We start from the raw sequence: 24,883 nt of genomic DNA on the forward strand, positions 1-24,883 counted from the left end.
GCGCTCAATTGGTGCAGGCCGAGGGCTGAATGACTGGCAGGTTCCTCCCCGCCTAGAGAACTGAGGGGCGCATGCGCACTGCCCCGTCAGAGGCCGGCCTTCATCGCCCCACACTAGGCGGACGAGTCCTCGGGCTCCGCCTCCGCTGCGGCCCCTCCCCTGGCTCCTGTCCGCCCCGCCCTTCCCGCCTGCGGCGTCGTTCCGCGCGTGCTGGCGCGCTGACGTCACGGCGGGCGGGGCCTGCGGGTCGCGGAGCGGAGCGGGAAACGCTATGGACGGCGTAGCGGGAGGTGCCCCAGGTGAGCTAGGGAGGGAGCCCGGCGCGGGGAGGGGGCGGCCGGGGGGAGGGGCCCCCATCTTCGGGCCTGAGGCGGTAGTCTCGGTGGGCGGCCGCGGCACGGAGTAAGCACCTACTGTGTACCGGGGCGGGCCCAGAGAAAGGTCAGAGCGCGGCCTCGGACCCTTGCGGAGCTTGGGCACTCGACCCTCCATCGGCCAACCCTAGAAGGGCGCCTGGTTTGCCGGCCGCGGAGTTATCAGGGAGCCTGACCCTCCACTTGGTCCCAGGCCCCCAGGTCCTGGGGGTCAGACCTAAGCACCCCGCCCCTCAGAGCTCCCTCCAGATCCAGGTCAATTTGGGGCTCCCTCGAAAGCATTTATTAAGCACCTCCTGCGTGCCGAGGTGCAAGGTAAGCAGGGGCTTCTCCCTCTATCCCCCCATCCTTTGGCCCCCTCAGGGCAGGAGCGCCGCGGAGCAGCTTCCCGTGAGCCAACACCCTGGGTTCTGCACCCGGCGGCCCGGCGGTCCGTCATTCCGTCAGCAGCCCCGGGCACTGGGGGCAGGCAGCGCCTCTGCGGGGCACGGGGAGATAGAGGCAGCTCTGCGGCTGTGGGGAGAGGAACTGGGCTGGGAGCGGCCGGGCCCGGAGTCCTGGCCTGGGGAGCCTGGGCTGGGGAGCCTGGCCTGGGGAGTCCTGGCCTGGGGAGTCTGGGCTGGGGAGTCTGGGCTGGGAGGCCTGGCCTGGGGAGCCTGGCCTGGGGAGTCCTGGCCTGGGGAGTCCTGGCCTGGGGAGTCTGGGCTGGGAGTCCTGGCCTGGGGAGTCCTGGCCTGGGGAGTCTGGGCTGGGGAGTCTGGGCTGGGAGGCCTGGCCTGGGGAGCCTGGCCTGGGGAGCCTGGCCTGGGGAGTCCTGGCCTGGGGAGCCTGGCCTGGGGAGTCTGGACTGGGGAGTCTGGACTGGGAGTCCTGGCCGGGGGAGCCTGGGCTGAGGCTGGGAGTCCTGGTCAGGAAGCTTGGGCTGGGATTAGCTGGGCCGGGGGAGCCCTGGCCTGGGGAGCCTGTCCTGGGATTAACCAGGCTGGGAGTCCTGCACTGTCACCCATGCCCGGGACTCCCCCAGCAAGCCCAGCCCCCCGCGGGTCCCCCAGACTCTCCCCTGTGGAGGCGCCCCCTCCTACACCCTCCCCCCAGCCCCACCATGTCCTCTCAGCTGCCTCAAGGGCCCTCAAAGTCAGAAGCCGGATCTGAACTCAACGCTTCCCTGATTCTCTGTCAAGTCAGTAAGCATTGGTGAAGCACCTACTGTGTGCCAGGTAGGGTGTTAAGCCCAGGAGATGAAAAGGAAGCCCCGACAAGGCATCCAGCCCTGAGGATTTAATGGGGGGCGCACGGCCCAGTCCATGCCTCCTCTTCCCCCCTCCTCCTCACTGCAACATCTCTGAAAACTTAAGAATTCCTGGTGAATGGGGGGCAGTGAAGGGGAGCTCCCCAGATGGGACCTGCCAGGAGGGGGGCCTGAAGGGCATCAGGCTGGGGGGGGGGGGGCAGAGGCATCATGGCTCTTTTCCTTGGCAAGACTTGGCTAGCTGCCCGGCATAGAGGGACTTCTACATAATGCTGAGAAATGAGGAGATTTGGGTGGGGAATGAATGGCCATTTATTAAGCTCCTTCTCTATGCCAGACCTTAGGTCCTGCTCATTCTGGGGGGCAGGAGACAGACAGACAGACCTATGGGGGAGCGGGGGTAGGAAGGGCTGCATCTCCAGCCTGGGCTCCTGGGGGACGAGTGACCCCTGACGCGCTGCCCTAGTGCCGATGGAGCTTGGGGCCTCCCTTAGTTGAGTCTCATCTGGGACCCTGTATTTTAAGCCCCTCCCCCCCTCCGCCCCAGGTGCCCCCACGTCCTTCTCGGTTGCTTGGGGACCTCGGTGGCTCTGCTTGCAGTTGGGGCGGCTTCCCCTGTTTGTGGGCCCGTCCCCAGCCGCTTCTGGCACAGTCTCGCCCACTGGAGGCGCAGGGAGGCGGAGCCCCGCTGAGATTCTAAAAGACGGGCGGGCCGCCGTCCTGGGACTCCGGGAAGGCTGGCACAGAGGCGGAGGACAGCAGCAGCTCGGTGGTCTGTAGCTCTCCTTGGGCGGGGCTAGGTGAGGGGCGTCCGTGCGGGTGGGCTTGCCGGCCTATGTAGGACATGAGCTGTTTCTCCCCCTGGCTCTCTGCCCCCCTCCCCCCCCCCTCCCTGGGCACTCCTTAGCCAGCCCGCAGGCACTTTTTCTCGGTGAGATCTGGTGCCCGGGGCCCCTTTCTTCCCACTTTGTTTCCATCTTTGAGGTTGCCGACCTCTGGAGCCTCTGTCTGAACTTTGTGCTTCTCGTCCCCAGCTCCAAAACGCGCGAGGAGCTGCAATAGCACTAACTCAGCAAACTACTGCACTTCTGTTTTTATTACGTTGGCGCGACCCACCTGTGTGCAGTTACTAGCGCTGCGTCGGATTAACGGTTCTCTGCCTTAAAGCTGCTCTTGATTTCTGAGTTTTCCAGCAAGATTTACAAGTAGGAGGTGAATCCTTAGTGTTTGTATAGCTTCTGGGGTCATGCTGAGTGTAATTTCTCTTTCCAGCCCTCCTTGCCACATGCAGGTAAACGGACGATTCGTCTGATCCTGAAACTTTCTGTTTAGTTCATTACTTGAGGTAATATTGTAGTTGGCTTCAAGGGACCACAAGGTGATGGAAAAGGTCGAAAAGCCCTAGTGCAGACAGACCACCCGCCTGCCCAGGGGACAATCCCACCCCGCCTCCTCCAGCAGACGCCCATCCTGTCACTTAACCCCAATTGCCTGGGGGGGGGGGGGGGGAAACCAGGTGTATTATTACTGTAAATTGTTAAAATGTCTGTCTCTGCCCAGTAATCCTTCTGCCCTCCCCTTGTAACAAATAACAACCATTACCCCCGGCCAATTGGCACATTGACCCTGGTCTTGTACTAGAACCTTCAGAGCAGGGCGTTCCACCAGCGAGTCGGGACCTGCCACTTCTGAGAATCTCGGGTCTCTCTGGAAGCCATCTTGCCCTATTTCTCAGGGTTCAGGGCACTCCCCTTCAGTCACCTACCCAGTGGGTAGATTGCCCCATTTCTGCTCAGTTTTTGGCTGTGGCAGAAAGTGCCGGGGTACTGTGGTGACACAGGCTCTGCCAGTTGATCCTCAGGTCCCCTGGGCACATACATCCTGGGCACGGTTCTAAAGGGCTTTGTAATTTGGAGCTCTGCCCAGCTCATGAGGGTGAAGTGGAAGCTCAGAGCCGTTTGTGTTGCACTGATTAGTGCCCGGATCCTTTTCCCCATTAACATGCGCTTCTTCGGGTGAGACCAGCCCGTCGGGATCCGCTCAGGGCCTGGCAGGAGGATTCCCAGTCTGTATTTTTATGAATCTTGTCTGTTGAACCCTGATCAGAGACATTGGTTATGGAGATCTCATGGGAAATGTTTCTTTCTGAGTCTCTGCCCGGGGTTTTCTTGCTGCTTTTCAGGTTGGGGTTAGCCAGATTATTCTTCTTTGATCATCTCCACTTCTTATTAAGCAAGAGTTCCCATCTAGCCAGAGTTGGGTAAGGTCTCTGTGGCCTTTGACCTCTGCTTTGATTGGGGTGGGAGAAAGGGGGGGGGCAATCTTTCCTATTAGATCACATGATTATGTGGAGTTAATTGTGTATGTGGCCTAAGATAGCAGTGTGGCCCCTCGATAACGTAGTCGCATCATCCCCTTTTCTGCCAGTTTCCCCAGTACTTTTGTCAAATAGGGGGATAGTTGGAGTACTTGGCTTTATGTTCATCCCCAGTGTGGTCACTGTGTGAGGTGGTCCCCTCCTGCTCCTTCTCTGTCTCCTCCTCCCACAGCACCCCCCCCCCCTTCCCTACAGGCTCTTATCTTTCTAAACCCCTTTTAACATTCAGTCTCCTTTGTTAGGGTTTGTCTTGCTAATCCCCTCTTCTTCCCTGTGCATTTTTTCCTTTCTCCTCCTTTCCTCCTATTTCCCTATTGAGTAAAATGTTTCTCTCTCTCTCTCTCTCTCTCTCTCACCCTCCTATTAAGATGTGCAGGAGGTTCAAGTACTGCCTGTTCCCCGTTCCATCCTCCTTATTTCAATATTCTTCTTTTTATGTACCCCTATTATTTGACATCCCTCCCCCACAGTATATTCCTTTTCCTTCACCCACCTGGTTCCTTTCTTCTTTGAGGAAGATTCTATCCATTCTATCCAAACTTTTAAAAAACCACTTTCAGGTTCTTTTCCTTTACTAGACTCTCTCTGTGATCTCTGATGTTGATAGAATCCTCAGAGGATGCAGATCTCATCACATCATCTAGAACGTTAACTGTTTATCTTTGTTTATTTAGTTTTCCTAATTGCTTGTTCCTATTGACTTTTTTATTTCTCTCCTCATATCTTTTTCAACTTAAACATTTCTGAACTCCCTTCATCAGGAATTCTTGGAAATCCTCCATTTAAGGTCCATTCTTCCCCGGAGATTAAACACAATTTTGCCAGGTAAGTAAAGCACTCGTATATTTTCGTGTATCTTTTTGCCTTTTGCATGTCCTGTTCCAACCCTGCCGCTCTTTGCAGGCGGTGGCTGCTAAATCCTGCGGGATCCAACTGAAGCTCCTCAGGCCTTGGTCTTTCCTGCGCCCGAGTGTTTCCCCTCTGCCTTAGCAGCTCTGGATTTTAGTTGTGGTGGCCGGGGAGCCTTCCTTCAGGAGCTTCTTGCAGAACCAGGAGTTCCCACTTTGCCTTCTGGTACTGGGGAATCTGGACAGTTTTCATGCATCGTTTCTTGAAAGATGATGTTAAATTGGGGGGGGGGAGGTTTGGTCATGTTTTTTCAGGCAAGAGTTCTATAGGTGGAAAGTTATGTAACTACAGCTCTCCCCCCAGCCCGCCCCCTGCCATCTCCCCCAAGCTGGTTGGGATTTCTGCCCTGGCTCCAGACCAGCGTGGATGAGAGATGGGAGACCCTGTTCTGCTCAGAGGCTCAAGGCCAGCCGGCTGTAGCCAGCTTCTCTCTCCTTCCTCATCGCTCAGTTTACAGCCTAGGACCTGAATATACTCCCTGCCCCAGACGCTCCCCCCAGGCAGAGATCCCTCCTCATTTCTTCACAAGAGCCGCCAGCCGGCCCATCTGCCAAGTTGGGACTTGCCACACTGGGTCAGGGGCCTTTGCAGAATACTTTGCTCCATTCCTACAGCAGTTATGGCCAGACTCCATTGCCAGGATTCTCAGACTTTAGCTCCTGGGCAAATGATTCCCTGAGGAAAAAGACGGCCCCATTTGCCTACTCAAAACACAAAGTACAAACTGGCAGCAGAGCTTTTCAACTCTGACCTGCTTTGTGTTACCTCTGCCCAGGAGAACTGACCTTTACACTGGTATTAACAGAACAGAACTGATGCTCAAGCCAGATGCGGGGCCAGTGAGAGCTCTCAGCTCAGCCGGTGAGTTCCAGCCCGTGACCAGCTGACGTTGGCAGCCAGCTCGGCTGGGTCCCCGGCCACGGTACAATTCAGACGGGGCCACAGGACGGGAGGACTGTGTCCCCACCGTGACAAGAGAACAAGGTCGGCAGCTGTAAAAGTAGAGAATGGGGAGGGAGAGCTAGAGAGGGAAAAAGTCGGCGAAGTGCTCTTACCTTGGCAGACAGCAAGATTGCTGAACGGCACCTCGTGGGAGAGGAGAGCCGGCTTGGATGGACGTCCACGCCCTCGGTACCTCAGGCCCGGCCCTGCGGCTGGATGTGGCGCCGCACTGGACGCTTGTGGGCAATTGTTCAGTAGATGAGAGGCCCCTAGTTCACCAGCGTCTTCGGGAAGCATTTGGTGGCCCAGGGTTTAAGGAGGACGTGGCGGAGCTGGAGAGAGTCCAACGAGAGAAATCCTGGGTCCGTGGGAGAGGAGGACCATTGGGAGGCAGAAGGTGGGCACAGAGGGGGCGGTGACGGCCTCCGGCAGGTCTCGGGGAGGGATGCTTAATGCAATAAACATTTATTAAGGACAGTGTGTGCCAGGGACTGACTATGCTAAAGGCCTGGGATGTTTTTTTGCTCTGGTTATCCAGTCATTTCAGTCAGGTCTGACACTTTGTGACCTCATTTGGGTTTTTCTCGGCAAAAATACTGGAATGGTTTGCTGTTTACTTCTCCCACCTTTTTATAGGTCAAGAAACCGAGGCAAACTGGGTTAAGTGACTTACTTGCCTGGGGTCCCACAGCTAAGCAGTGTCTGCCACACTCTCGTTTCATTGATAAAAACATGCTTTAGTTTTTTTAGAACTTCACTTCATGTTCCAGGAATTGGAACTCCACTTGAGTTTGTAGCCAGGCTTTGTTTTTCTGGGAGGTTTTGCCTGTGAGTGTTTTGGAGCTATTCTCTTCCAAATTTGTGCTTCAGCATCCGAGGTTTTTGTGCTGGGATTCCCTTTTTGGTTCGCTCATTCTTCCAGGTATTTTCCAAGTTTACCAGTTTACGCTGGACCCTTCTGGAGGGAAAGTCTGACCCGGTCCTAACTTTCTTGGAAATTAAGTATTCTCTTACTCTAGGATCGCCGGGTCCCGCCAGTGCTCAGCGCTCCTGGAGTGAGTAGTCTGATTCGGGGCAAAAGCGGATCACTGACTCCTTGGTTGGAGGAGGAACTCTGCCAGTTCCTGAGTTTGGGGCTGAGCAAGAGCAGATGCTGCTGGCTTGGGCCCCTCCCCACAACCGGGAGGCCCTCTGAGTCACAGGGTGAGGCTGGGAGTTGGAGCCGAGACCTTACTCTGCCCCTTCTGAACCTTCTATTCTTGGCGGGTTGCCTGAGACCCTCCACGTGGCACCCCACCCCCAGGGCCCAGGTCCTCCTCTCTGCACTGATATGTTCTTAGAGGGCATAGGGCTGTGTCTGGCTCCAGCTCAGGGCACAACTGGAGAAAAGCCCTGCTGTCATTTCTTTTCTCTCTTGGATTTCCAGATGAGAATTCTTCCTGGTAGTTTTGCTAGATCTGTGTCAAAGGAGTTGGGGGTAGGTGAAGGGGGAGTTCGCTGTGTTTCCTGCTCTGCCATCTTCTTCTGCCCCATGTGACTTTTTTTACTTTTCTTCAGTAGTATTTTATTTTTCCAAATACATATAAAGATTTTTTCAGCATTCACTTTTGTAAGATTTTGTGTTCCGCTCTCTATGTGACTTGTTTTTTTCTTTTTTAAAATTTTATTTTCATCATATATTAGTTTTCTAATTCCATGTGGAGATGGTTTTGCACTTTCCTTTATATGAGATTTTGAATTCCAGTTTTTTCTCCCTCCCTTCCTTACCTTCCCCCTCCCCAAGACAGCGAGCAATATGCTAAAGCTTATATGTGTAGCTTCATTTTTAACATTTCCATATGAGTCGTGTTGAAAAAGAAAAATCAGAACAAAAGGGAAAATCCTCAAGAAAGAAAAAAACAAAAGAAAAGAAAGATGAAAATAGTGTGCTTGAATTTGAGTTTAGTCTCTGTAATTCTCTCTCTGGATTTTCCATCCAAAGTTTATTGGAATTGCCTTGAATCACCACATTACTAAGTCTTCTTGATCATAGCTGATCATCATTCACTCTTGCTATACAGTTTTTTTCTCACTTCCCTCAGCATCGGTTCCTGTCAGTCTCTCCAGGCCTTTCTCAAATCATCCTGTTGATCATTTCTTATAGGACAATAATATTCCATTACATTTATATGCCATGACTTGTTCAGCGATTCCCCCACTGATGGGGGGGCAGCTACTCAGTTTCCAGTTTCTGGCCACTACAAGAAGAGCTGCCACAAACATTCTTGCACATGTGGGTCCCTTTCCCTTTTTTATGATCTTTTTAGGATTCAGACCCAGTAGAGACACTGCTGGATCAAAGGGTCTGCACAGTTTGATAGCCCTTTGGGTGTAGTTCCAAATTGCTCTCCAGAGTGGCTGGATCAGTTCACAACTCCACCAACAGTGTGAGATTTTTTTTAAATTATTTTCTTTTCATATGTATTGATTTCTTTTTCATTTTAGAAATTGGTAATTTGGTTTCCCTTTATATTTTGATCAAATTAATAATGATTTGTCTATTTTGTGAGCCTTTTAAAAAAAATTCATCTTTTACTTATTCATTTAGTGCTTCTTTTGTGTTCAGTATTGCTCCTTTATTTTCTGTGTTTTTCTTCATTCTTGTGTTTATTTTGGACTTCTGAATTTGATGATTTTCCCCATGTTTTTAGGCTCATAACCAATTTATTTCTCTCCTTGTACAGGAAAAGTAGACATTAAAAAAAAAAAAAAATTTCTAAGAATTACTTGCTCCTAAAACTTAATATGTTTTCTCACCATTTTCATTGGGGAAAAAATTCTCTGTGGTTGAGACTGTAAGTATATGCTCCTTCCTGAGTTTTAACTCTCAAAATTTGAGAAATAACAGAATACTTAGGTGCTGAATGACAACGCAGGAGGGAGGAACCCCACTTGGCAAAAGCTTCTGGGCCTTCCTCATCATCCCTCCCCCGATTTCCTTATGGGTGCTGACTGCCCCATGTGACTGTGAGCCCCATGAGGGATTTTGTCTTTCTTTTTATCCCCAGACTTATGCCTGGTACACAGTAGGTGCTTAATCAATGATTATTGTCTGAGTAGTGACTCAAACGTAGCTGCATTTTCATGGACACTGGAGAGTATATCAAGCTTTTTCTAATGTAGACAGAGAGACTCACAGCTTGAGAGTGAATTAGTCCTCAGGGTCCCCACATCTGAAAATGAACCTCTTGAGAGTTCCTGTCATGGGGTAATCCAGACTTGACTGAGTGTCCCCAGAAGAGAATGTCTTTCACTATCGTGATGTTTAAAATTCAGAGGGATCAAGGATCAAGGAAGGCTTTCAGTAAAAAATGGGACTTAAAGGAGGCCAGAGAGAGCCAAGGATAGAAGCAGTAGAGGATAAAATCATTGAAAGAAATCATATTCAATGTTGGAGGGGATGTGTGAAAACTGGGGCTAATGCATTGTTGGTAGAGTTGATGGAGCTGTGAACTGATCCAGTCCTTCTGGAGAACAGTTTGGAACTGTGCCCAAAGGGCTGACAAACTGCAGCCTTTGACCCAGTAGAGTCTCTACTCATCCTGTACCCCAAAGGGATCTTAAAGGAGGGAAGGGAACCCACGTGTGCAAGAAGCTGGAAGCTGCGTGGCTGCCCATCAGCTGGGGAATGGCTTAAGTTCTGGGATATGAATGTAATGGAATATTATTGTTCTGTAAAGAACGAGCAGCAGGAGGATTTCAGACAGACCTGGGGGGACTTACAGGAGCTGGTACTGGGGGAAGGGAGCAGAACCAGGAGATCATGGTACACAGCAACAAGACTGTGCGATGATCAACTGTGAGAGAACTGGTTCTTCTCATTGTTCAGTGATTCAGCACAGTCCCAATAAACTTTATACGGAAAATGCCCTCTGCATCCCGAGAGGAGAAAAAGAAAGAGAACTCGTAGCTGGACATTCAGCTAAAAAATCCACCAAAGGATGGAAATGAGTGAAAGAATGAAGCCTTGTTAAGTGATGACTGTACAAGGCTTGAGTGTTGGGGACACTGACACAGCCAGGTTCTGAGATGACCTTTGCCCTCAGAGGAGCCACCAGGAGCAATGTGGGAAGCCCCCGCCTCTGACTGAAGAGGGGCTATGGGCCATGGGCACACCTGGCTTCAGGTGGCCATTTTGGCCACTGAGGGGAAGATGGATTGGATGGGGGGAGAACTGGGTGAAAGTCCTGGAATTCTGTGAGAAGGTGGGCTGGTCAGAATGAGGGGTGAAGGTGGGCAGCCCTTGTTCTCCCTTGGTGTCCTGGGACTGGCCACAGAGGGGGAGGAAGGCGTCCTGGAACCGAGTGCACTTCCAGCACCTGGGGAGGCCGAGCTTCCAGTCCTCTGGCTCACTGTTCTGCTCGGGAAGCAGGCTATTCTTGGCCATTTGAGCTGGGGAAGGGAATGGAAATCTCCTTTTCTTTCCACTTCTCTTATCTCACCAAGGGGTCTGCTGGCATTCACCCTCCTGCTTAGTCTGGGTGGCCCCGTTCTCGCCTCTGGGTGTCGGGACGGCTGGAAGGTCCAAGTCATTCCGACTCACCTGGAGCCCGGCTCGTTCTTTCTCCGTGACCTTTTCGTTCTTGTTTTTCCTAATTAGAAATGGAAGAGCCGCCGAAAGAAGATGTCCCGCTACATGATGAGTTTCTGCTCTGCGGCGGAATCGTAACCCACGTCCTGAAATGTGGGCCCTGGTCCGACCTCTTCAACACGGAGGATCCCAAGGCCCCAAAGCTGCTCATCCTCATTATCCCAGGTGAGCATTTTGTGCCGGAGAAATGCAGATTCTGGCTGCCCAGGGAGCCTCGGACACAGTTTCAGACATCAAAAAACTTTGAATTTTGCACGTGAACTCTGTTTAAATTTGATGGTTTGGGGTGCAGTAGGTAGAGCACCAGCCCTGAAGTCAGGAGGACTGAGTTCAAATCCGGTCTCAGACACTTAACACATCCCAGCTGAGTGACCCTGGGCAAGTCACTTAACCCCAATTGCCTCAGTAAATAAATAATTATATTTATTCATAAATGAATAAATAACTAAACAAATAAATGTGATGATTTTTTTCCCTCTTCTGCAGATCTGTGCATTAAGGATTTAGGGCCTCAGGAAGCATGTGAAGTAATCAGTAGCTTCCAACATCAAAAGCAGCTCTTTGTAGGCCTTTGAGACTTTAATGCTTATTAAGGTTGATTTCTTTTTTTCTTTTTTTTGCTTTTTATTTTCAAAATACTTGCACAGATAGTTTGCCACATTCTCTTTTTTTAAAAAAAGCTTTTTATTTTCAAAACCTCTGCACAGATAACTTGTCAACGTGAATCCTTGCACAGCCTCATGTTTCAGATTTTCTCCTTCCCACAGAGGGCAAGCAATCCAGTATCTGTTAAACATGTTAAAATATATGGTATATCCAATACGTGTATTTCTACATATTTCTACAATTCTCTTGTTGCGCAAGAAAAATAAAAAGGAAACAAAATGAGAAAGGAAACAAAATGCAAGCGAACAAGATAAAGGGAATGCAGTGTTGTGACCCAACGTTCACTCTTGCAAAACCTTGTGTTCCAAATTTTTTCTCTGTCCCTTCCCCCCAGCTCCCTTCCCCGAACAGCAGGCAATCCAGTGTGTCAGACATGGGCCGTTCTACCCACGCTCCCACAACCAAGATTGAGTTAATTTTTAAGGATTTTGGTGTAATCGAGTCACCAATGAGCTGAGGTGACAAACCACCAATTCTGGATCACCAGGTGTCACTTTGGAGGCTGCGAAGTTTCTTGGTAGATCAGAATGTCCAGCAGTCCCGCAGCTGGGACTGATTGGGGGTTAAAGTTTTTCTGAAATTACGATAAAACTTTTCAACGTCTGTTGTTGCCTTTGGTTTCTCCCTCACTTTCTCGGGAAGCCATTTCTTTAAACAAAAACTGAGGAAGGAGCGGAGGGTTCAGCTGAACTAACTCACATGCCACTTCTGATGGCGACGGACAATGCCGGTGTCCCCACATCTCCAGGGAGAGCAGGGCGTACGCTGCCCCCCTTTTCTCTGGGGACAAGCTTGTCCATCCCAGTGATGAAATGCTCACTTTGTTCCTTGTTGTCCTTTGCACTTGCGTTGCTGTGGTCGGTCAGTCAGTCCGCCCACATCTATTAAGCCTTGGCTGTATACCAAGCACTGGGCAGGGCCCTGGGGATACAGAAAGAAGGCAGAGCAGGTCCTGCCCTCAGGGAGGTCACAGTTCAATCAGGGCAAACACCAGCAAACAAGTTTGTACAGACTGGCGACTTGTGGGACAAGAGAGGAAGTAATTAAGAGAAGTATTTTCACAGAGGTGGAAATACCGGGTTGTGATCCACACTCAGCCCCCCAGTGTAGACGCCTCTCTCCATCACAAGACCATCAGAACAGGCCGGAATCACCTCACTGGTGAAGAGAGCCCCGGCCATCAGAATCGATCAGTGTCGGGTTGTTGCCGTGTACGATGATCCCCTGGTTCTGCTCCCTTCCCTCAGCCTCAGTCCCTGTCAGTCTCCCCAGGCCTCTCTGAAACCCTCCTGCTGGTCATTTCTTACCGAACAATAATATTCCATTACATTCGTGTCCCAGAACTCATTCAGCCATTCTCCAGCCGCTCAGTTTCCAGTTCCTTGCCTCTAGGGCTGCCACAAGCATTTTTGTGGGCCCTTTTCCCTTTCTCATGATCTCTCTGGGACACTGCTGGATCAAAGGATGTGCAGTTTCATAGCCCTTTGGCTCTCCAGAGTGGCTGCATCCGCTCACAACTCCACCAACAATGTATGAGTGTCCCAGTTTTCCCACAGCCCCTTCGACATTCGTCATTATCTTTTCCCATCATTTTGGCCAGTCTGATTACTTTTGTTGGAAAGCCCTCGTGGATGACCCTGTAGCCTGGGTCAGGGCAGCACTGTCCTGTGGGCTTTGTGGACAGGAGGGGCCCTGGGGGCGAGAGGGGAAGGCCGGGGCCCTGCTTTTGGAAGATGAGAGAAGGCTTCGCTTGGGAGCAGGCAGGATTTGGGGCAGTCACTGGGGGAGCGGGAGGGAGAACTCTGGGAGGGGAGCGGGCAGCGGGAGGGGAGTCCCGGGCACGCTTGGCCAGGCCTTTCACAGAGTGCCCCAGGGCCACATTTCTCCTTTTCTCCGGGGTCTCTGGTTGTAATATTTTTTTTCTTTAGTCTGAAAATTCTGAAATTTGGCTACAATATTCCTCAGTCTTTATTTTAGGGTCTTTTTCAGAAGGTGTTCAATGAATTCTGTCCAGGGTCTCTGGTAACCCGCCTCCTGGGAAGGGATCGCTGCTGTGGGAAGTCCGGCCCTCACGTCCTCTTCCCCCGCGGGCGGCCCCCAGCGGATCCCTGACGCTGCCTGTGTGTTTGCAGGTAACCCGGGGATTCCCGCCTTCTACGCGGAGTTTTTGAAGGCCTTGTACCTGAGCCTGGAGAAGCGATACCCGGTGTGGGCCATAAGCCACGCCGGCCACATCTCCGCGCCCAGCGGGGCCCGGGTGCGGGAGGAGAGCCCGGAAGGTAAGGCGGCCGCACTCTGTCTGGGACTCCCCAGGTCCCGCTGAGGCTTGGGGGCTCATTGGGCACAGGGGGAGGGGCCGGGCTCCTCGCCCTCCCAGGGAGTCCGGCAGCATTTGTGGGGCCGCAGGCTTCGTCCCGGTCACTGCCCAGCCGGGGGAGCGTGGGCCAGTGTGGGCGAGCATGGGCCGTTGGGCCTTCATGGAAGAGGAGCCGCTCTGTCCACTGATGGGAGCATCAGCCCGTCCTCCCTGAGCAGCCCCTGCAGACCACCTTAATTGGGTCTCATCAGAATGTTTGCTTTGCGGTTTCTTTCCTCCCGAATTTCCCTTCCCCACGACCTGGGGGAGGGGAGTGGGGGGGGGGGCTCTGCCCCGCTCTGACTGGCCGACTCGTGTGCCGCTGAAGTTCCTGCGTGACATCATCATTTTGGGGAGGAGGCTGGCCAGTTATTAATGAGAGGAGGGTCCGGAGCAGGGCTTCCCAGCCCTCTGTGGGGAGGGGCCGCTGCCGGCCATCACCAGGGCGTCCTGGGGCAGGGAGTCTGGGCCGGAGAGCCCCAGCCACGGGCTGCAGACCAAGGATCCATCCTGGCCTAGCTGGAGGAGAACACGGCAGGGGTGGGGGCCGGCAAGACTGCGACACGAGGACCTCTTCAGCACCGGCTCTGTCCGGGCACCGTGGCCCATGCAGCAGCCGGGACCTGCTGAGGGGGCGACTTTGCGGTCAGGGCTGAGCCTTCTCTGGTTCCCCCGCTAGACATTTGGGGCTGGGGCTGCCAGGCATGATCCTTGGCTCTTGGTGGGCAGCCAGCGAGTTGGTGAGGGCCAGAGAAGGGGCCTCTGGTCACAGGGCACCTCCCGGGCCTGGTCCCTCCACAGCCCGGTGGACCTGGGGTCCCTGGGGCTGGATTGTGGAGCTCACAGAGGCAGCAAATGGAAAAAGACTTGGGGAGCCGCCTGTGTGCAGAAGGCCGGGCTGGCGGGGGCCCGTGGCGGGGCTGGGGGGCCCGGGAAGGCGCTGGGCTGGCGGGGGCTTGACCTGCCAAACAGAATCATTTGTGCCCGGTCCCAGAGGGAGGGAGGGGCAGACTCTGGGCAGGGATGGCAGTGAGTGTCACTCCCCCAGTCGCTGGCGGGCTATGCCCAGGAGAACACCAGAGGCGCGGGTGGGGGCTTACACACAGTGGGCACATGGTTCTGCTCCCTCTGGTCACGGGATTGGCAGATTCTGATGGGGCTTGGAGCGAGCCCGCAAAAGCCCTCCGGGTGTGTTCCCTCTGCAGACCCGAGTTCGAAGACACCGGACGATGCCTTTGGCCTTGAAGGCCAAGTGGAGCACAAGCTGGCCTTCCTGAGGAAGTGCGTGCCCAGCAGCCTGCGCCTTGTGATCATCAGCCATTCGGTGGGCAGCTACATCCTGCTGGAGATGATGAAGCGAGGGCCTCAGCTCCCGGTGGGTAGCACCCCGAGGGGCCGGGACGCGCCAGGCTGGCCGGTGTCAGAGGGTCCCTGGGCTTTGTGCCTCGGGAAGGGGGGAGGTCCCAGGCCGCCCGCGCCAGGAGTGGGACGCGCGGCCTGCGGAGGGTCGGAGTTGGGATGGTCGGTCTGGCCACATGGTACCGGGAGGGAATCCTAGAGAGGATGGCAGCGCCGGGCCGAAATTGCGGGGAGGCTGAGGCGGCCATTGGATCAGGAGGAGTTATTAGTGACTCTGAACAGGGTGGTCAGCTGAGGGCTGAGGGCTGAGGGCGGGCGGCAAAGAGATGGGCCAGCAGGAGGAGCCGGGCTGGGGAGGGCGGAGAGCCCTGGGCCTCGTCTACATTGGCCAGAGGGGAGCAGGGCCCCACACGGAGCAAGCTCCCAGACCGTTGTCCCTGCCCCGGAACTCTGCAGCCAGAAAATCCGGGCTCAGTAATGGGGGACCCACTGCGCCCGCCCCTCCTGGGGACCCGACGGTCCCTGAGGCTCCTGACCGCAGCCTCTGACTCTCCCCCGCCCACGGGGCCGATCGGCTGCCAGACCCTGCGGGGGCCCCTTCGGCTCCTGGATCGGCCCCGGCTTGTCCGGCCCGGCGTCCCTCATCCACAGAGCTGCCCGATAGCCCCGCTGAGGACCAACCCTGGAAGTCATGAGGCATGAGGCCTTCCCCAAGGCCCGTGGCAGCCTGGCTGCTGTGGAGGAACCACTGCTGTCTGGGGCAGACTAGGGGTGCTCAGCCCCCTGAGAACACACAGCCAGGAGACATCACCCTCGGGCCCTCACAGGCCGTCTTACCCCTTGGGACCAAAGCCCTCCCAGGACCCTCCCCCCTTCCCTCCCGCAGGCCAGAAAGGGCCCAGGCTGGAGTTCGGGCTGGCCTTGGAGCACCGTTACCTGGTATCTGACTCTGTTTCCGGCAGAGTGACTCCTTCCTCTGGGCGCTCTGTGGTGGGGCCGTCTCTCAGGGGCCTAGCCAGAGCAGAGAGGGCACAGACCCCCAGGCCGGAGCCCGGAGAGCCTCACTGCTGACCTGTTTAAGCGGGGGCACCTTCTGCAGTGGGGGCTTGTCTCCTGAGCTTCAGCCGGCCCGGCTACAGGCCTGGCTTCCATCTCGGCACCGTCTCACAGGTGTCCGGGAGAGCCCGAGGCAGGCAGACACCCGCCGACCCCCATCCCCGCCGGCCTCCGGGGCTCAGACCAAGAGCAGCGCTCCCAGTTTTAAATCAGGGCCTGAATTTCAGACCCCCATGTGAGCACGCCGCCCTCCCCCAGCCCGGTGCCGGCGGCAGACAAGAGAATCCTGATGCATTCATTTTGAGCTCATCAGTCTGACCCCAGCGCCTTCTGCTTGGCATTCGTTGCCTTTTGTTTTTTAATGAAAAGATCTGTTTTATGGCATTTAGAGCCAGGAGCTCTTGGGGCTCTGAAACCAGCACCCTGGTCAGAGGCACTTGCAGGGAACCTGGAGGAGCCCCTCTGGGACCTGTGGTGGCCGATCAGGGACGTAGCCCATCGAGGGGGCCAACCTTTCACTTGGCAGTCGTGCCAGAAGCAGACAGAGACGGGCCAAGGCTGCCCAGGGATGGGGCCAGGAGCTTTCCCCTGCCCACCCAGAAGAATCCCCGGGGGCAAGTCCAGACAGAGCCTGCCGCCCCATCCGGGACCCTGGGCAGAGGGACGGGGAGTGCAGCCGGTGCGCCAGGTCTCAGTGCAGAGCGTGAAGCCGGGGACGTGGCAGAGCCGCCACACGTGAGGACGGCAGGAAAGTCAATGGATCCTTCGCTCATCGTTAAAAAGAAAGGAACGCCAGGCGGCCAGTGTCGAAAATAGAAAAGGAGGATTCGCAACAGATGAAGAAGAAATCACGACTGTGACTAGAAACTTTTGCCCGGCTCTGTGCCAATGAAACCCACACCTGAAGTAAGTGAACACGTGCAAACGTGAAACGCCCACAACAGGAAGTAAAGAATTTAAACAGCTCAGTGGGGAGAGCATCAGCCCTGAAGTCAGGAGGACCTGAGTTCAAATGTGGCCTCAGACACTTAATATTTCCCTGCTGTGTGACCTGGGCAAGTCACTTAACCCCAAGTGCCTCAGCAAAAAAAAAACTGGAAAACAAACTTAACCGTATTCATAATCAAATGAACAAAATAAGAGAATTCTGTTAATAGATATATATAAAAACAGGTTTTTGACAAAATACAACCCTCATTTTGGTTAAAACCACTAGAAAACACAACAATCAACAAACCTTTTCTTAAAGTGACTAACAGTATATATCTAAAACCCCTAGCTGCCATTCTGTGTAAGAAAGATGAGCCAAAAACAGCAGTGAAAGGAGCCCGGGTTGGGAAAGACAAAAGAAAAGTGATCACTTTTTGCAGATGTTTGAGTCCTAAAGAGTCAACTTAAAAAGTAATTGAAATAATTCTAGCAAACTTGGGGGATACACAAAGAAAATCCACACAAAGCATCCCCAGTTCTGTATAACCAGTAAAACCCAGCAGGAAAGAGAAGGAGATTGCATTTAATTAATCTAATTAAATAATATATTAGTAAATTAAAATGAATATAATTAAAATTATTATAATTGCTTTGTCCAGATGTAATTATGAATAAGATACTTACAAATCTACCTACAAGGAATAAGCAAGAACTATATGAAAACAGTCACCGCTTCCTACCGAAATAGCCTAAATAGTAATTGCTCGTGGGTAGGGGGGCTGAGTCCATCAACTTAGTAAAAAAATGACCCTGCTAGTATTCAATGCCACATCAGTCAGGATTACCAAGGAACTGCAGGTCTCCTTCCGAGACACGGAGGTTTGCTTCAAGATCGTCCCAAAGTGACTATTTCAGTAAAGCAAGTAATGGAAATTTTTGGTTTCCCAGTGCACCACACAATGGTCTGTTAAGTGTGCACTAGTATGTCTTTTAAAAAAAAAAAAAGTGTTTAATTTAAAAAAAAAAAAACATTAGTTACAAATTGCTCTTTTTAAATAGCTTTTTATTTTCCCAAATACATGCAAAAATAGTTTTCAACATTTGCTTTTTTTTCCTGAGGTAATTAGGATTGAGTGATTTGCCCAAGGTCACACAGTTATTAAGTATGTGAGGTCAGATTTGAACTCATGTCCTCCTGACTCCAGGGCTGGGGCTCGATCCACTGCGCCACCCAGCTGACCTTCAACATTGACTTTTGCAAAACCTTGCATTCCCCATTTTTCTCCCTCTCTCCCAGTCCCCTCCCATATACAGCAAGCAATCTGATTGAGGTTCATTCTGTCCAGTTCTCCCCGACAAAGTTGCTAACGAACTCTCCAGGGAGTCTTTTGGCCCCTGGAGTTTCCTGCCTCGATTTCTATGGCTGCTGATCTGGGTGAAGGTTGCGGTGGCTATGGCAGTTTCTTAAACTAAGGCAATGATGCTCCTCCTTTGATCACTTAGAGGCCATTGCAAGGTTATTAACTGACCTAATTTCAATATTATTTTTGTCTCAGGGAATAGACAGGTTGAAGAAAGGGAGGGAAAGGGGATTTGTCTGCTATTTCTCGCCACCTCTTGAAGGCATTGATTTCTCCTTGGTCTGCTCTTGTTTGCATGGGGTTCATTCCTGGGCCAGGTTTGCCACTTTCAGCATTTAGCCCAGGGCTTGGCACATATTGGGTGCTTACTAAGTGTTTATTGACTTGACTTTCTTAAGCTTAGAACAGTGTCTGGCATGTAGTAGGTGCTGCATAAATGCTTGCTCTCTTCCTTTCTGCTGTTCTTGATCCAATTCTTGATTGTAGAGCTTTTATTTCTTTTTTTAAATCTATGACTTAATAGTATAACAGGTTTTTTTTTTTAAAGCATTTGATAGAAAAGGCCTTTTTTTTGTTTTTAAGAAAAGTAGAGAGAGAGAGACTTCCGTGATATGGTAAACACCGCAAGGTGGTATCACTTGTAATGAAGAAAGCCATGCGGCCTTTCCAAGAAGACAACAGGAAACCAGGATTCTGTCCTCACCTGTCATTTGTTTTAGAGCCAGAAAGAGGAGCTGTAGCATAAGATAAAAAGAAATGGAGGGAGTGAGTGGGGGAAGCAAGATTATGATATGAGAGTTTCCTAAGAGAAAGAATCCTAAAGATCTCGATAAAAAGTTAATCCAAACAATCACCTTCAGCACAATAGCAGATTTTCTGTGTGACGTCACACACTGTGTGAAGCACAAAAGCTAGCGAGAGGAGAGAGAAAAGCACGTTCTTTCTGGAATAAGCAGAGAGTATAAGGTGTCTGGCGCGCCATTTACCAGGACACGCGGAGTCGTGGGAGCCCCCGGTAAGCGTTCTTCCCAGAAATAAAGCCCGGCCTAAGCATCAGAGAGATGGTGGTTAATATGAGCCAACAGACTAAAATGGACGATGTTTCCTAGAAGAACTAAGCGTCTTCCCAAAGATTTCAGGTCTAAAACTTGGAAAGATGAAAGCAGACTTTCTCGGGAGGAACAAAAGGCCGAGAAGCTCCAGGAAGATAAGGAAAAGCAGGAAAGGGGGGGGTGGATGGAAACTGGGCCCAGATCTCATGGTCCCAAAGCTGGGGCTGATCCAGACAAAACGTGGTGGGAACATCCCCCATTGGCTGAGCGAAGCGCTTCGGCCGGGGGGTGGGTTTGGATAAACCCAAGCCCTTCCCAAGCAAAACGCCCGAGTTCAAGAAGCGGAGCCAGTGGCGGAAGGGCAGGACACCCCCTTCCCCACCAAGCTTTTGCTCCCCGGGACCCTCCGGGAGAAGGATCCCGCCATGGAAGGAAGATGGCAGAGTGGGGTTTTTGTTTTCTTTCCAAACACGTTTCCAGCCTTCACCCCTGCAAAACCCCGGGTTCCAGGTTTTCCTCCCTCAACAGCACATAATCGGATACGGGCTAAACGTGTGCAGTTCCTCCCTGTGTATTTGGTGGGAAGAGTTCTTGCTCCCACGGTGAATGGAGGGAGTCCCGGGGGTTATGTGGAAATCTGGGTGCCGGGAAATGGCTTTTCCCCAAGCGAGGCTGGTAGCATTGGAAGGGGAAGAACAAGAGAGTCTGTCCCAGCCGGTGCTGGGCTAAGCACCTAACACATAGCATCTGCCTCGATCCTCCTGGTGACCCTGCCAGGTGGTGCTGAGGGTATCCCCATTTTGCAGCTGAGGAAACTGAGGCAGCCAGAGGGGACACGACTGGCCCGTGGGCTCCCAAGTGTTGGAGGCCAGCCTTGGAATCGGCTCCAGACCCAGCTCGCAATTTCCTCCATCAACTAAGAGAGCGGCCGCTTCAGCAAACTTCTCCCGCGGAGGTTCTCTGGGAGACTGGGAAAGGGCCGGACCGCCCGGCGGCCCCGGGCTTCCCGGCCAAATCCCACACCCGCCGCCGTCTGTGGGCCCCGGACCGAGGCCCCGGACCGAGGCCTCGGTCCTCTCCAGGATCAGACGCTCGTTGTGGGGAGGCCCGGGAACGACCCCCAAGCTGCCTGGAGAGAGGGGAAGGACCGGAGGAAGAGCCCCAACGGGCCTTAGGGGAGGGGCAGAAGGGGGCCGGGGCCCCAGGGCGCTTTTGGGTTTGCCCTGGAAAATGGGGGCGGGTTGGCCCCTCCCCGGGATCGGCCGGGGCGCCTCTGCTTCCCCCGTGGCTGAGCCGTGACTGGGCAGGCGGAGGTGGAGGAAGCAGGACTCGGACTCAAATCCAGCCTCGGGGGCGCCGGCTTCCCCCGTTTGCCTCAGTTTCCCCACCTGTAAAACGAGGTGGGAAGGCCCGGGGCGGGCGGATGCGACTGAAATGACTGAACCGCACGGGCCCGAGCACCTGCACGGGCGCCCGCCTCGCACCCGGACCCCCGGCCTGTGCCTCCGCATCCCCCCGCACCCGTTCACAGCCCACCCCGCCCTTACCCTTCCCCCAGTTCCCGGGCGGGCTGCCCGATGCCGGCGGCCGCGGGACCCGGGCCCGGCGCTGAGACCCCCAAAGCGGCGGGGAGGTGAGTCCCAGGGGCCCGGGGGGATTCCCCTTCTCCCGCCCGGGGGTCCGCTTTGTCTCCCCCCTCCTGGGCCCCTTTCCGTTCCGTTTCCCTCGGGGACATTTCCCCCCCGGCCCGGGCGCGGGTGGGGCCCCAGCCCCCCCGGGAAACGGGCTCTGTTGGGTGCTGCCCTCTGGTGGTGCCTCGTTAATCATTGCACTTCGCGAGGGAGTCTCCCCCGGGAGGGTCGGGTGCCGGCTCCTGGGGCGGCCTGTCCGGGCCCAGAGGGGAGCCGCGGGCTCGGAGCCTCCTTCCCCGGGCCGGGCCGCCCCGCTCTCCCCGCTGACAGCCCCGTGCTCCCCCGCCCCGCTGACGGCGCCGTGCTCCCGCCCAGGTGCTCCGCTCCCTGCTGCTGTTCCCCACCATCGGCGCGGGCGGCCCACGGCAAGGTGATGCTCCGCTCCTGTGTGGCCCGGGCCTTACGCTTCGGCCCCCTGGGCCTGGCGCCCGGCCCGGCTGCAGACGCTGCTGGCCGCCTGGGTGCTGCAGAGGCTGAAGATGGAGAAACGGTCACCGGCCGCCAGAACTTCGCCAACATGGCTGCATGTGAGTGGCGGTGCCCCCAAAGGGCCCCGGGGGGGGGCACTGGGTTAGGGGCTCCCGGGTTCCTCCAAGCCCGGGGGGGCCGGGGCTCGGGAGGTCAGGGGGCTTCTGCAGGGGCCCCCGGTGCTGGAAGGGCTCCACACGGAGCTCTGGGAGGGCGGGCCTCGGGTCTGGTGCCTGCGGGTGGCCCTCCTGGGTCAGCCCCCCGACCCTCACGGTCCAGAGCCTTGAGAAATCTGCATCTCCCTGGGATCGGCTTCCTCGGTCCCCCCCTGCTTCATTCTCCGCACTTAGAAGCCCCTCCCCCAGGAGCAGCAGGGAGAGGGAGGGCTGGGGGGTCTGCCCCCAAAGCGACTTTCCTGGTTTTCTCAGCGGGCCGTCCCGGGACCAGGAGATGAAGGTCATCGTGGAGAGGGACAACGCCACCATCCAGAAGCACTTAAAGAAGGTGACTGGGGGGGGGGGGCAGATGAGAAGGGGCCGCGCCAGCGCTCCCTGGTGCTTTTCTAGGCAGAGATCCTCCTACCCACGGGCCCCCACAGAGCCAGAGCCAGGTCAGATGGGGGGCCGAACAGGGGGTGCAGGGCGGGAGGGAGCCTGGAAACGGGCGTGGCAGGGGGCGGGGCGGCCAGGACAGGGGAGAAGCACCGGGGACTGGGGGGCCGCCCGGGACCCGACTCAGAGCCGGCCTGAGGCCGCTGAAGGGGCAGGCCCTCGGCCCGGCTCTGTGACCTGTTGGACTGTCACCCGTGACTCATCCAAAAGTGACCCCTCATTCTGGGGAAGGACTTGGAATTGCACAAGGAACGTTCCGAGTTACACCGACCTCTGGCCCAGGAACCCCCTGGCCGGGGCAGAACTCTCTGAAATGATAAAGAAAGCTTGAGAACCCAAGAGGGGCGTCTGCTTGGAGAGCGGCGAACCCCGGATCTCCATGTGGCAGAACAGCAGAGGAGTCCAGGAAAGCTTCTGGAGAGGGGGATCTGGGCCCAGGTTTGAAGGGAGCCAGGCAGGCCCCGGGAAGAGAAAATGCTGGGGGGAATCTGGGAGGGCGGGTGGAGGAGCAGGTCAGGCCGCTGGGGTCCGGGCAGAGGACGCCATGAGCTGCAGCCTCCACTCGGCCCCCAGCGGCCTTCCCCTAGCCTCCCTGACCTCCAGCACTGCCCTCGGGCCCCCAGCCAGCCCGAGGAGTAGCCTCCGACCCTTGGGCACCCCCTGAGCTGCTCTCCTCAGAGGGGCCTCCATCTGCCCATCATTCTCCTGGCCCCTGGGCTAGGGACCCTCGGCTTTAAGCTCTTCCCCATTAGGATGTAGGTTCGTTGAGGGTGGGGTTGCCCTTTTTGCCTCCTGAGTGCCCGGCCTCTTGGAAAGTGCTTCAGAGAGCTTGGAGCCTCCCTCCCGCTGCCATTGCCCTCCCTCTAGGCCTTTCAAGGGCTCCCCTGTGCTTGTGTTTGTCCGGGAGGACTGGCTTCTGATCCGCCTTCTCCCTTGGTCTTCCAGCTGATCTTTTACTACGGCAAGTCGGACTTGTGGTGCCCGGTCCAGTACTATGAGGACCTGAAGAAGGACTTCCCCGGCGGGGACATCAAGCTCTGCGAGAAGGGCATCCAGCACGCCTTTGTCCTGTCTTCCAACCAGGAGATGGCCGCCCTGATTGCCGACTGGTTACGGGATGACCTGAGCAAGCTCTAGGCCGGCCCGGGCCAGAGGGCCTCTCCAGGGGCCGGAGGCCGGATCGGGCCGCGCCGGATTCTGCTGGGGCAGCCACAGCTAATGGGGTGAGCACTTAGGAACCTGCCCTGGAGGAATCAACCTTGATTGTTCTTGGTGACGGGAAGGAAATGTTCAGGGACCGACCCAGTGAGCAGATACCGGGCCATCCGCGCCATCACGGTGCAGTTTCTTACAGTTAGAAAAGAAAAGTACCCGAGAAGGGGGAGCCCGGAGGTGGCGTTGGAAGGGGTGCCTGCAAGGGCCCGGTCCCCCCGGCTCAGAGGGTGGAGCAGAGAACGTCCCAATGTGACGGCTCCGGTCCCCTCGCCTGGCCGGCAATGGCCTTGGCGATGCCTTTTGAGACGCCGGCCCCTCAGAGCTGGGGTGCTGGCCTGGGAGGCGGGACCACAGGGCTCGGGAGACGGGAGAAGGAGGCTTAGACCAGGGTCACTGAGGTCCTTCCCAGAGTGCCCGGGAACCGAGACCCAAAGGTGGTGTCCGAGGGACACTCCTGCGGGTAGAGCCTTGGTGAAGGGCAGAGCACCCAGACTAGCAGGCCTTCTGCCTCCCCTCCTGTCTGAGCTTTGACTCCTTGTCCTGAAAACCTGGTTTCCCGACCAGGGTTAACGGCTCCCCAAGCCAAAGGGCTAACCTTGATCTCAGTGCCCGGGCTCCCCCGAGGGGGCCCAACCTGTGCTCCCGGGCCCCCTTGAAGTGGACCAGAAACCCCCTTTGAAGGCTCCGGGTAGGCTGGCGGTTGGGCCTGGGGCTCATGGGCCCAGTCTCAGAGCCAGCCTGTGGTCTGGGCACCCAAGCCCACCCAGGACCATGGGGGTGCCAGGGGCAACTTCCTTCCAGGTGGGACCTTTAGGGGTGGGGGGCCTCCTTAAAACCAAGAAAGCTCCTGGGACTTAAAAACCTTCCCCCCTCTGTCTTGTTTATCGGGCCTGCCCGGGCCTCCCCAGACCTGGGTCGGACTCCCCCAAAAAAAAGGGAGGGGCGCGGCGGGTTCCCAGGGGGAGGGAGGGACTCCCAGCTCTAGGGCCCGGATTCTTGCTTGGAAAATCGCCCAAGGGGTGTGGGCCTGGACCCGGGCAGGCTGGCGGGTCTGGACAAGCCCCCAACATGGGGGTCCAGAACACCCCAATGAAAAAGTGATGTACGTGGGGTATCCTTACCGATGCCCGTCTTATAAATATTTTTTCCCCCCTCCCTTTTCCCTTTTTCTACCCCTCCCCTCCTCCCCCCCTTTCCTTCCCTCCTCCTTTCCTCCCTCTTTTCCTTTCCTCCCTTTCTCTCCTTTCTTTCCTCCCTCTTTTCCTTCTTTCCTCCTTCCCTTTTTGTCTCCTTTTTCCTTCTTCCTTCCTCCCTCCTCTCTCCCCCTTTCTTCTTTCCTCTTGGAAAGGTAAAAGGGTTTTGCTCCCATGGGCTCCATTATTATCTCATAGATGACTCCCAATTTCATTCTCTGGCCCGTCTCTTGGTCTCGAGTTCAGTTTTGCAGCTGCCTCTGGGACATGTGCAAGTAAGTGCATTCTAGGGCAGCTCAAAGGCAGCCCTGCCAGAGCAGAACCCGTTCCCTTGCCTCCTAACTGTCCTGTCGCTGTTGAGCGTCATTCTCTCAGTCACCGGGCTTTGGAATCGTCCTTCCTCCCTCCCTCATCCCCGTCTCCGGTCAGTCTCTCCCTCCGACG

The 24,883-nt window shown here is 55.2% G+C and overlaps 1 protein-coding gene across 1 annotated transcript; it reads left to right on the forward strand.

Moving 5' to 3' along the window:
• The first annotated feature begins 207 nt into the window (after nt 1-207).
• Nucleotides 208-23,792, forward strand: LDAH (lipid droplet associated hydrolase). The gene is made up of 8 exons (XM_031957114.1): nt 208-299; nt 10,491-10,646; nt 13,280-13,426; nt 14,709-14,878; nt 21,268-21,322; nt 21,396-21,489; nt 21,849-21,924; nt 22,977-23,792. Exons 1-8 carry the CDS (start codon nt 272-274, stop codon nt 23,166-23,168), a joined length of 918 nt encoding a protein of 305 aa, XP_031812974.1. The 5' UTR covers nt 208-271; the 3' UTR covers nt 23,169-23,792.
• The last annotated feature ends 1,091 nt before the right edge of the window (nt 23,793-24,883 follow it).

The sequence above is a fragment of the Sarcophilus harrisii genome, chromosome 2 (assembly GCF_902635505.1).
Source record: "Sarcophilus harrisii chromosome 2, mSarHar1.11, whole genome shotgun sequence".
NCBI classification, from domain to species: Eukaryota; Metazoa; Chordata; class Mammalia; order Dasyuromorphia; family Dasyuridae; genus Sarcophilus; species Sarcophilus harrisii.